The sequence below is a fragment of the Pyxicephalus adspersus genome, chromosome Z (assembly GCF_032062135.1).
Source record: "Pyxicephalus adspersus chromosome Z, UCB_Pads_2.0, whole genome shotgun sequence".
Lineage (NCBI taxonomy): Eukaryota > Metazoa > Chordata > Amphibia > Anura > Pyxicephalidae > Pyxicephalus > Pyxicephalus adspersus.
The window spans coordinates 63675157-63687975 of NC_092871.1; the positions used below are offsets into that span (position 1 = coordinate 63675157).

General features: G+C 38.1%; 1 protein-coding gene across 1 annotated transcript in view; it reads right to left on the bottom strand.

Moving 5' to 3' along the window:
- Positions 1 to 1386: 1386 nt before the first annotated feature.
- The window catches only part of KYAT1 (kynurenine aminotransferase 1), a 36468-nt gene continuing 25035 nt past the window's right edge, over positions 1387 to 12819 (bottom strand). The window contains exons 7-9 of the mRNA XM_072431541.1: positions 3168 to 3244; positions 2220 to 2306; positions 1387 to 1833 (exon numbers count right to left, since the gene is read on the bottom strand). Coding sequence (XP_072287642.1) covers positions 1756 to 1833; positions 2220 to 2306; positions 3168 to 3244 — 242 coding nt within the window. The 3' untranslated portion in view covers positions 1387 to 1755. The remainder of the gene's footprint in view (positions 1834 to 2219; positions 2307 to 3167; positions 3245 to 12819) is intronic.

Here is a 12819-nt window from a genome sequence, read left to right on the forward strand (position 1 = left end):
ATTCAAGTTTTACAATAACTTCAAGCCCTTCTTTCTCCTGATAGCATGGGCACTGCATGATAGCCCAAGCACTCTGGTAGCAGTGTTCCCACAAATGCAACTTACTCTGTAACTTCTTTAAGTTTAGGACTTCAACACACTGAAGGGTCAAAGTGCAGATGTCTCATCGTTCTCCGGTTACTGTTGGTCACTCAACACTTTTATTCATTCAATTCCATATGGCAATCGCACAGAACCATTCCACAGGGGACCCATCTTGTTCTCAATTGCTTGTATCAGACGCATTTAGACCAGGGTCAAGGTCTCACTAGGTCTGTTGTCACTGAAGGCGAAGGTAGATGGTTAATGAACCAGCAAACTTTACATCAGCAGTACTCTACAAGAATGCCTGAATACCTTGGCACCTACTACTGTGTATGTGATTCCGAACAAGTTCTATTTTTTTTTTTTCCCTAAGGTTTACTAAAATAAAAGACCTCGGTGCTTCCTGGATTGTCCAAATCATCTGCATAGTTAATCAGACAAATGATTAGAAATCCTTTTAAGGGTCACAGCCCATTTATAGCATGTCTTCTTCCTGCGCAGCGGCTATTGAAGTGTCATTGGACACCTACTGTAAGGCAGCCACCTTGTCTCTTGCTCACACATTATGTTATTACTGCATTTAACTGGCAGCCTTTACTGCTGTTAGTTTTTGTCAAAAAAGGCAGGTCTACTGGTTTCCTTGTGAGCTTTAAGTATTTTTGAACTTCCCTCCCTGGGTGTGCTAGTTATTTTCCTTTGTGTGTGGACACGGAACAGTAAGGAAAAATATTACTTACCATAATTTTCCCTTCCTGATAAGCTCCATGTCAGCATATATATACCCACCCTTATTTTTTTGACAAGGACTAGTTACGGAACACTAAGGGATGGACTGCCTTGAATTTATCTAGTTAGGCCCTGAATGTGGGAGAGGAAAGGAATTAGCTCATCGTGTGCTGACATGGTAAATAGTACATTTTATTTTTTAGTGCTGTCTCTGACCTATTTGGAAAGATTCCTTTTTAGATCAGAACCCTTGTAAAAGAAAAATGGGGAAGCAGGAGAAACTGCTGTGGGGGCTGTGTCAGACCACTGCAGGGAGACCAATGCTTTCCTAAAAAATGGCAAAGGCCAAAGCCTCAGCATGCAGCCAAGGAACTAACATTTCTCAGAAAAAGTCAGCAGTGTTTACCCATATACCCTCTCATCATTTTGAAGTTCCACTTTTTTCCCTGAAAACTTTTGCACTTTTAACCTACAATAAAGGTTTTAAAGAATGGGAAGAGAGCCATACAATCATAGGAACATGTAAGATTGGTGTTATAACTGGTATTCAATGGTACATTTAAAGTGTTCAAACAATAAACAGAAAAGTTATTTTATTACCCTTTTTTCAAATAATTCACTCGAAAGAAGAAAAGTCACTCTAGGTTCAGATGTTTTGTTACAAGGATATCCAACTCTAAGAGGTCAGAAGTCAATACATATACTGTATCCGATAAGGTGCAGGTAGGCTGATGACTACATTTAATCCATTGTGCAACCTATATAACTTTGATATGTCAGTAAATAAAGAAAGAGTCACCAACTCCTACAAGGTCTTCACTATGGTCTATGGGTTCTATTGGTAGCATTGTTCTTTTCACAGGTGCGATACAGGACTACAGTACTGAAACTAGATTTCAGTCAATAGTCCTAAAAAAGTTGTAAGCTTTATGCAGCCGCAGTTGACTATGGTTCTTTTTGTTCATTTAACTTCTTGCTCCACTTCTGTAGTATCTTCTCTGCAGCATCCAATGTAGTATCCTCCTAAATATAAAGCAAAAGTTACTATAGTGTCCCATTTCTTTTGTCAAAACAACACCCATTGATACATGTATCCACAGATTCCATCTTCATATCGACCCCGTGTCCCTGTGGAGCCCCCAGGGATCTGAGGCTTAAGCTTTTGACCAAACTGAAATTAGGCCCCACTCCTTGGCATTCAACTTTTCAAAATGTAGTCTGTAATATAAATACATTTGGAAACTACCAACAAAACTTAATGTTTCGGAAAACTTAAAAAATTGGTAAGTTACAGCAAACCAATAAAAACTTGCAAGTTTTAAAACAAACTATATGTGATGCTGCTGCCTACAGAACTCAACATTTATTTTTATTCTACTGTAGAAAGGTGACAGATGGCACACAATTACCTTTACAAAGCAAAACCTGATGTAGTTTTCAAACTCTTTCTTGTGTGGAGCACTGTAAAAAGCAGATACAGGGATTGCTGCTAACCGCTGCAAAGGAAATAAAGAAAAAAAAAGAACATGGAATATGATTTTCAAAGGGCAATATGACTAATTGGTGTGTGAAAGCTAAACAAAGTACAGGAAAAACAAAAAATATTCCTGTAAAATTCACTTTGCTATGCTTCTATGGCATTTATTAAAGAGCTTGTACTTCTATATACCCATATATAAATGCTAATTAAATGTTTATCCTTTATCCTGTTGGCCATTTACCTTTCAATGGTTAGTCCATTTTAAAGAATACTTCAGTGAAAGAAATACGCTGTCTGCCATTGCTAATCTTAAAGCTTAATGCTCCCACATAGTAATTCTTCCTGTATCACGACCCTTCCTGTAGGCCTTTAACCTCCACTTACATTTCCTCATAATATATCTCCAAGCCTAACACTAAATTCCCATGTAACCCCATATTTTACAATAATCTTCCCTGTAACAACCCTTATCATAACCCGAAACTTTACTCTAACCCTATCTGTAACCCTCTTTGTAATCTCAGTCTATAAACTAACTCTACACCTAATGCCAAAAATAACCCTCCCTGTAACTCCAAACCTAACTTTAACCAACTCTTAATCCAGCCTTTGTGATGCTAAGTCTATCCCTCATATAATCCCTCCAAATCATCCTAGATTTACCACTTATACCTCACACTAAACTTTCCCTGTAACACTATTGGTGGATTTTGTTCTACAGCTTTGTAATGAATCCAGATAGTACCAATATTTGGGTGCAGGTTTGTGGACTTCTTTCCAGATGATCACGTTGCTTTATATCCAGAACTACTTAATTTTGTTTAGTGAAATTTTTTGAGTGCACGAGTAGTAAATGTAATGCTTATAGAATGCTTACTTTATTTTTCATCATCCACTTCACAAAGTAGTTATCATAAGGGACAGTGTTGTCAGGTGGAGGTGGAACCTCAGATTCTGCATAACAAAAGAATACATATGTTCAAGAACATAATTCATTACACATATTTTTTACCTTTTATTCTGTTAAATATATAATTGAAAGTGTTTTGGCATAGCTGTTCAGTTAGATCTAAAAAAAAACTATGGATCTTGCCCAACTCCTGAACTCTCTACCACTTTTGCACTCCTATAAAAATGTTCAATGTTTACTGTGGACTAAAGGTTTTGCAGTCCCAACATGATTGTTGTTGGGTGTCATAGGGTGGGTACTCTTCTTCTCTACTGACACAGCTCAATGCATAAGGACTAATTCCCTAAGACAGAAGTCTGCTACCATCAGCATAATTTGGTTAAAATAATAGTCATCACTATTGAGCTGCAATATAACACATTTTTGTTCTTGAGTTTTAAGACATGCTTTAAGAAAATACAGGCTGTATGCACCTATTTGATCCCCTTACTTATCCCTGTGATCAAAATAAATAGCATGAGATAAGCCTCTTAGTAAATAAATAAATAAACCTGGGAACCTCTTAGTAAATAAATAAACTCAACCCTTGGCCCAAATTATATTCCTTACCTAAACTTAAGTTGTCATCAAGAAGAGTGACCCAAAATACGATCTTAATCCTTCAGGAGTTTGAACATTTTTACTCCTTCTTTCACTCCCTGCCAATCCCGCCAACAGCATTCCTTCATATCATCTAAGATAATTTGTGGTACAGAAATGAATGCTGTCCTAAATGTATCAATACTGTTTATGCCTGACTGTGACTTGTTTAGTAAAGTAGCTTTGCCTTTGTCTAAACCCACCAAAAGACAGCTTGGACACATCTTATTGGCTGCCAGCATCACCCTTGCTGAATCATGGAAAGCGAAACTATACACTCCACCTCCCCATGTTGTTGTCTGCCTGTTTCATAGTTCCATAGTAGGTCAGGTTGAAAAAAGACACAAGTCTATCAAGTTCAACCACTAAGAATGTTCTCCCCCATCTTTTTTTTGTTAATTGTATTTTTCTTTCTTTTGAAATTGTAATTTTTATTGAATTTTTCACATAAGAAAAAAAAAGGAATTTACACATACCTCAAACAAGGTTGGGGAGGGTGTAGTAGAACAAACTAAGAACAGTTATGTAAACATGCAGTAAAAGGGGGGGTATAAAGGTAAACATCACCACATCAGTGAAGTTCATACATATCAAGCAGTTTGATAATAAAAAGGTAAATCTTATAAAATGAAAAATACAGTTGACTCGGGGCAATTTCTTGAGGTAATGACACTAATATCAAACTGTAACATTAGGTCAAAAGCAGCCAAACATGTAGTCAAGCAAGAAAAAAACAAAAAAAACAAAAACAGGATATGTTATGCTTACAAAGGAAGATATTATAATTAGCAACAGGGGAGGGATGGGTGGTGTGGTTCAGAAAAAAAGGTTGGGGAGGGTTACCCTTGTGGCTGAAATAAGAATTTATAGTCTCCTAATATGTATCACAATCATCCCAGACTCTTTAAAATTTGTGAGCAGCTAATAAGATTTGTGATATAAGTTTGTGTGGACCAGGTGGGGCTTAAGATATGGGCAAGCCTAATGAGTGCATTAACAAGTCTAATGGCAGAGGATACGTATTTCTAAAGGATGTGGGAAACATTTGTCAATGCTTTATCACTGCTGGCTGTTGGGTTAGCACAATTTATTTAATATCAATTATGTCTCACCAACAATAATGCTTTATCAGTATATACTGGTATATATATACCAGACATGAGGTCATCCTAAAGAAATGCAGCATATCCTGTAAGGTTTAAGGATGATTATGGGTCAGGACTGGTCAAACCCGGCCATTGTCTTAGTTCCTTCCTGAGTAGTTAAAAACACAGAGCCATACCTAATGAGGGAGTCTTGACCAGAGCTTGCTGGATGCAACATGTTTCTTTGATCATCTGCCAAGTTATTGATTTCCAGCAGAATCTTTGGGTGAATTCAGTTTTCTTCCGCAGCTAAGTATCTTTTGTTACCGTTTATTAATTTTTATTACAGTATTGCATTGTTTTGTCTATCTATCTTATTATTAAATTGTATAATCATTCAAGTCTTTGTGTTATCTCTCTTTGTACACTTCAAATTGAATCCCATCAATATTTGCATAAACTGTCACAAATTATATCCGTGACATAACACTGGCCAAAAGGTCAATATTACACAAGTTGATAGGTCAGGACCCTCCCACGCTTACTGATAGGGAAAGATTTGGATGTGGCATGCAGTAGCTTTACCGTAGCTGATGACTTGATGTAAACCGCACTGATTGCATGCATAAAAGAACCTTTGATCCCAAAGCAGCATAATATTGCAAACATTGCGATCAATGGCGTTCTCTGCTTCCAGATTAAAGTAGTTGGGGAAGGTGTGTTATGTTTGTTTAGGGTGACCAATTACTGATATAGCTCTTCGCGTGTTGTCACAAGCATGTCTAAAGGGGATGAAACCTGTCTGATCTTTTTGGATAATTGAAGGAAGTAATTTGGATAAACGATTTGCCAAAATCCTGGTGAATATTTGAAGGTCTGAATTCAAAAGAGCAATGGGTTTATAGTTTGAGTATTTCATGTGGTCTTTTCCTGGCTTAGGGATCACTGTGATGTGGGACATTAACAGGGATAAGGGGATGGGGTCCTCTTCCATGAACCCATTGTAGAGAGATATGAGGTGTGGACGAGTAGGGGGAATGTTTTAAAGAATACATTTGGGAGACCTATTGCACCGGGTGCTTTATTGGAAGGAAGGTTTTTAATAGCAAGGAATATTTCCTCTTCTGAAATTGACTTATTAAGCATGTTTAAGCTAGCTGTGTTGATTTTGGGGAGTTCAAATGAGGATAGATAGCTTTGAGTTTCTGCTGTTTAGGAGTCCCCAGTGGATTCTTGTGCTTGCGAGACCATGTAATTAGGTACATTAGTAGTGCTAAAAAAGGGATATTATTTTACTTCGGTCATAGTGTGGAATACCCTTGCTATCTTTGATGGCAAAGAGGGAGGAGTGGACTCTATTGCGCAATTTTCAGGCCAACAGAGTGTCCGCCTTGGTAATATTAGGTCTGCCTAGTGCATGTCATGACCCAGCTAACCTTCCTCCTATCTAGACTCTTTACGTGCAGTCTAAGGGTTGTAATTTTTCCCAGCAGTAGGTTTGGTGTTGAACCTGCCATGAATCAAAAAATTGGTGCTGCCAAATGAGTTAAAATCGGCCAATTTGGGGCCTGGGTAGAGGGGTTAGTGGATAGAGACTGTCTATCAAACTTGGGGGAGAAATTTAGGTCCCCTGCCACCACTAAGTAGGTATGGGTGAGTGTAAAGGGTAGTTTAGATAAAAACGCTGACCCACATTAGCCACATAGACATTACATAGGGTGATGAGGATAAAATGGCCATTAAGTACAAGGTAGCTGCCATCTTGGTCTGGGATGACCCTGGGTGGCACAACAGTTGAAAGTGTGTTTGAGCAACATGGCACACCTGCTTTTTTCCCTGTGGGTGAAGAGGCCATGTGGGAGATAGGATAATATCTGGAAGCAAATTTGAAATTCCCTGTACTGTCAAAATTTGTTTCCATGAAAAATAGAAACTCTGCCACTGGATGTTTAAACTAATGAGCTAATTTGCATTTCCTGTTGGAATTAAGGCCCTTGACAATAAATGATACTAATTTGAACGACATGGTGTTAGTTTGAAATGGGTTTTATCTATTTGAGAGAAACCTGCATTTCCAGATCCAACCGAGAACAACAGAGGGGCTATGGTGGTGTGGGAACAAGTAAGGCATTTTTTGGTGACGCTTCTTGTATGGTATTATGGAAGGCCAATGAGGGAAGGGTGTGATAGGCCATGTAAGGGCGGGGGGAGTGTCAGAGAAAAAAAGTAGGAATAGACTAATAGACATGCAAAGTAAAACAACAATAAAGTCGTGTAACGTAGGTCACCACAAGGTGACCATGGGATCTGTGACCCCTACTGGTCTTTTCACCCGCAGAGCGGGACAAGTTGGTGTAAGATCCGGTATACCCTGGAAACGGTGACCATGCGGGGCAACTCTACAGTCACTTCACAGCCAACTCCGGCAGTAATGCAAGTTAAATAAAAAAGGGTCCCGGGGTTTTGGGCAAACTAAGAATTACAAATTTTCTGTTTCAATAGTTTTATTTTCTGGACATTTTTTGTGTAATTATTTGCTCGCGTGTTTCCAAGAAAGTCCTTGACAAATCGCTTTGAATGATAAAACCAAGCATTCATTTCGACTTCTGACATTGTCCTGATGAAATGTTCATCTTTTATGAGCTGCCTAATCTGTGGACCATCAAACACACCAGCTTTTAATTTTTCAAATGACAGGCTAGGAAATGCAAAAATTAGGTACTTAAAACTCTCCTTCAGTTGGCAAAGCTTTAACGAACTTATTTATCAGACCGTTTCCTGTGCAGAGGAGGGAATATAATATTCTTTCAATCAACAAGTGGTTCATGTAGAATGTTTGGATCACCTGGTTTTAGGGCAGATCTTGGAGGCCAATTCCTTTCCACCCAATGCCTCTCACGAGCTCTGCTGTCCTACATGCACAGATAACAGGGTTACTTGGTGTATCCGCACTGCTGGCCAAGAAGGAAGCATACAATTTTAGGGTCAACACAGATGACCCAATTGTGTTGGTGATATTGCAACAACTCAATGACTCTCTTTACGTCTGCATGATCTTCACAAAGAGAAACTGAATGGCCAATTGGGACTAACCCAAATTTATTGCCATTGTGAAGGAGGACACACTTTAAGCTCCACTTTGAGCTATTGATGATTAGTCACCATTCAGTTGAGTTATAGATTAGAATTCCCAATTCCTTCATTAAACTGGGTATGTTATGGCAATACACCAAGCCACTGTCAGTTCTAAAGTATTGCAGAAATACCACATGGCAATAATCACGTGTTCCCTTCGTCCACATCCCTAAACCCCTGACACACTGTTTGCACACCTTATGAGGGGCCCAAGACTTATATTGATCACTAAGTTTAACTTTGAAATATGCCAAATAGGCTTGCTCTACAATGTGCTGATGTTCGCCTTTTGACTGGGAATGGTAAAATTGTCACAGATATAACAAAATGAATCAGGATTGTTTAGGCACTTAGGACGAGAAACAGCAGAGCCAGACATGATCTGAAAGAAAGGAAATACGTGTGTAAGTAGAGAAATAAATTTTGCCTATTCACTACGTAGAGCAGTGCTCAACCACTGACCACACTGTCTTGCGTGTAAATGAATAGCCTATACAAATCCACACTACAGTAATCGCATTAATATAGGCAGTAGAGAAAAAAATCTGACATGATAAAAGAAAAATAACTGAAGTCCACAAAAAATTGTTCAAAATTGTTTCCCAGGGTAATTTATAATTAGCCTCAGTGACATTACTATTGTAGGAATATCTACCTATGCTATCCCATATCCGGCACCACGCCTCTGGGTCAAGTTTCATTTGTTTCCCAAATAGACATGTAAGTGTGGTTTTGATGCTGTACCCGCTAATAGAAAACTGTAGATTATGGTTAAATAACCTTTAGGGTTGGGGAGTATTCTACAAATGCTTTAAAAGTTGGTCATCCTCAACGGGTTAGGTATATTTTTACACGTTTCAGTCACAAAATGCCTAATTTGCAGATAAAGGAAATTCCAGGTTTTCAGTAGTAGCCTGGCCTGGCATATTAAGGAAAGATTAATTTTCAATGCTGAGCATTTGTTATGGGTAATTTGAAGGCCAGATATCTCTCCAAATGTGGCTAGGTAGCTAAAAGATTAGGCAAGGATGCCATTGGATTGGATAAGATCAGTAGGGCATCGTCCACAAAAAGGTTGATTTTATGATGGTAACATGCATATTCCAAACCACTGAAGTCCATGTGTTGCCTGCCTTCTAGAATAAAGCCTACATGATTCCTTCCAACCAGACCATTTATCCCATTGGTGAGGCGTGCCACAAAAATTTTAGCCAGGATTTTCGCATCTAAGTTGAGGAGGGATTTTAGTCTGTAATTGGATCATGCAGTTGTATCCCTATTTATTTAGGCCAGCATGCAGATAGCTGCTGTCAAAGTGTCCCTACCCATGGTCCCACCCGATAACAAGTGGTTATAAAATTGTGGGGAGCAAAGGTATCTCTAAATTTAGTAAAATAGTGGACGGAGAACCCATCACGGCAAGCTCTTTTCTGCAGTTTAAGGGACTTCAAGGCTGAACTTGTTTCTACCTCTATGATAGATTCCTCCAGAGCAGCGTGAAGAGTTTGGGGCAGATCAGGAAGGGGGATTGTGGGGAAAAAAAAGGTTCAGCTTTGGACAGATCAAAAGAGCCAGTATCACTATAGAGTTGAGATAGGTGTTTACAAAATTATTTCCAATAGTTTGTGGAATATTTAACAAGTAAGTGGGGCCTATTTTCAGTTTAATTGGTTGGAAAGAGGGGTTCACTTGCTGGAGCCTATTTGCCAATAGGGAGTCAGGTTTATTGTCTTTGACATAAAATGTATGTTTAGTCCAGAGCAATTGCTTCTCTCCCCTATTGGTCAAACAGATCCAACTGAGTTTTTCTATATTTTAGGTTTTATGCTATGTTAAGGTGTTGGATCTGATTTATGTGACTCTGACCTCATAATCCTAGAGTTTCCCATATTAAAGAGTTTCGTTCTCTCCTGCGTTGGGATGCTTCTTTGTCCCTAGGGAGATTGGAAGATGTTAAAGAAGGCCCCCTCCTATCCAAGGACGGAATAAGTGTCATATTAGAATCACCAGTTCAATAGTGAAATCTAGTTGATTAGAATTTGGTGCACAATATGAAACTAAAGTGAGTAAGGCATCATTAACCTCCCTAGAGGTCTAATTCCGTCCAAATTTCCATGCAAAAAGCGGTACAATTTTTTGCATGAAAATGTTTTTTTTAATTTTAGGCTGTCATTTTTAGACATAACTCACTCATATTTAATAAATGTAATATTAAACTTTAAATAAGAAAACACAAAAATCTGTAAAAAAAAAAATTATATATATATAATCTATAAATATTATAATTATATGTATATTATATGAATATTCAATATTCCTCTGTATTGGACTCAATAAAGCTATTTTGTATTGAATTTCCCGCCGATCCTCCCGCCCGCACTGACGCATGTACCGACGTCACCGGGAAACCCCGTAGATCTCGTCTCTGCACTTCACCGCTGGAGATCAGAGGAGCAGGACGTGTCCCCAGGACCTGCGGGGACCAGCAGGACGCCAGGGGACAGCAACGGACAGCGACTCCGAGTGTGACTCGGGATTACCACTTTTTGCATGTAAAATCCACCCCGAGTCACACTCAGGATTACCGCTAGAGGGGTTAAGATGCTCTAATATAAGTAGGAATCTACCCTCAGGGTCGGTGACCATATTTTTGAGGCAGAAAGAGACTGATTTCTTACCACACCAAAACACCCCTTGTTTTAGAATCAGACTTAGCCATGTAAATAGCAGGGTATTAGGAGTGTAAAAACTTGGGGAAAGAGTTTTTGAAAAAAATGCATTTCCCACAAGCATGTTATATCAGCCTGTTGGAAGCAAAAATATCTTAAGGCGTTGATCCTCTTCTGGGGGGTATTAAGCCTTTGCACATTAAATGATAACACAGCTCAAAAAAATTGTTTTTTTTAACTTGCCAAGGGTTTTTCACTATATTTAGTGTATTTTAGGTCTGCTGAATTTAGAAATGACATCACTTTCATTGAATTGGCTCTAATTCTTGTAATACAGGAATCGAAATAGATGATTTTACCAACAACAAATGTTAACACCGCATATTATTATCATTCTTTATTTACACCGATGTTTTGCATTTTATATATTATATTTTATATATTAAATGTAGCATTATTTTCATGAAACTTTCATTTGTCTTCTTTTTATTCATACATTTTCTTTTTTTTCCCAGAAATATGAGTTCTTTATGATGTTGTTTAAATGACGCAAATGTATTTTGCTACATTTGTGGTATCTATTCTTAGCAAAAAAAGTGGAGCAACATTACAGAATTTGTGAAACCTATGATATGGCGAGAGCCCAAAAATCATCATAATGATTGTAATTTTTGTGCTGTGAATGTAAAAGGTTTTAATCGTTACAAATAGAACAAGTGGGAGTACCCTGATTTGGAATCAGCAAGACGACCTGTGCTGATGTTCCCTTACCAGTGTTCCCTGATGATCCTGTATCCAACATGGAGGATATACAGGGTTTGGAGTATAATCCAGGAGTTAGCAGTGGAAGTGATTGTGTTACATCAAACCAGCAGTTCTCCCAAGGAGAGCTCAGTGATTTAATACGTGAGATAGGTCTGTCAATACAAGCATCCAAGCTAAAAGAAAAGAACTGTCTGAGACCAGAAGTTAAAATAATGGTTTATATGACAGGAGAGGTGACACTTCTACCTTATTTCAGTGAACATGGAGACTTTTGTGTACTGTTGTAACATCCCTGGACTACTAGTCCATATGGGAATACCAGAATACCGAGCAGAAAACTGTCGGCTTTTCATAGACAGTTCCACTCGGAGTTTGAAGTTTGTTTTACTGCGTAATGGCAAATGCTATGCATCAATTCCAATTGGTCACTCAACAAAACCTAAAGAAGAATATGAAAATATCAAAATGGTTTTACAAATGGTTTTAGCAATGGCTTTGCTATCATGAACACCAATGGTCCATATGTGTTGATTCAAAAATGGTGAACTTTCTACTTGGACAGCAAAGTGGATACACAAAGCACCCATGTTTCATCTGCTTGTGGGATAGTAAAGCAATGCAGGACCGCTGGAAAAAAGTGACATGGCCTCCAAGGGAAAACATGAAAAAAGGTGCAGCAAACATCATTAACGAGCCAATGGTTGACAAAGAAAAAATTATTCTCTCTCCACTACACATAAAGTTGGAATTAATGAAGCAATTTTTTAGAGCTCTGAACAAGGAGGGTGATTGCTTCAAATACATTTGTAGATTCTTCCCTGGATTGAGTACTGAAAAATTAAAAGCAGTAATCTTTGATGGACCCCAGATTTGGAAACTGATAAATAATTCAAATTTCACAAGTTACATGACTGATACTGAAGCTTCTGCCTGGCACAGCTATTTCATGGTTGTCAAGAACTTCTTAGAAAACTTGTAGCGTAGAAAACTTGCTCTTAAACTTTAAAAATTTGAGTGCTGTTCTGAGCATAAACGTACACATAAAGGTTCCAGAAAACCTTGGTGATTTCAGTGAGGAACAAGGGGAGAAGTTCCATCAAGATATAAATGTGATAGGTATCAGGGCAGATGGGATAGACACATTCTTTGTGATTAGTTCTGTAAATATACAGAATATAAAATATATATTTATTGACATTGGATATTTCAAAAATATAATTTTGTATTCGTAGGCATATCTAGTTTAATTTTGCTTAATTTTCATGTTTCACTAGTTTTCTATGAGGTATTTTTTGAGGTCATAGGGCCAATCTAGCAAAACCAATA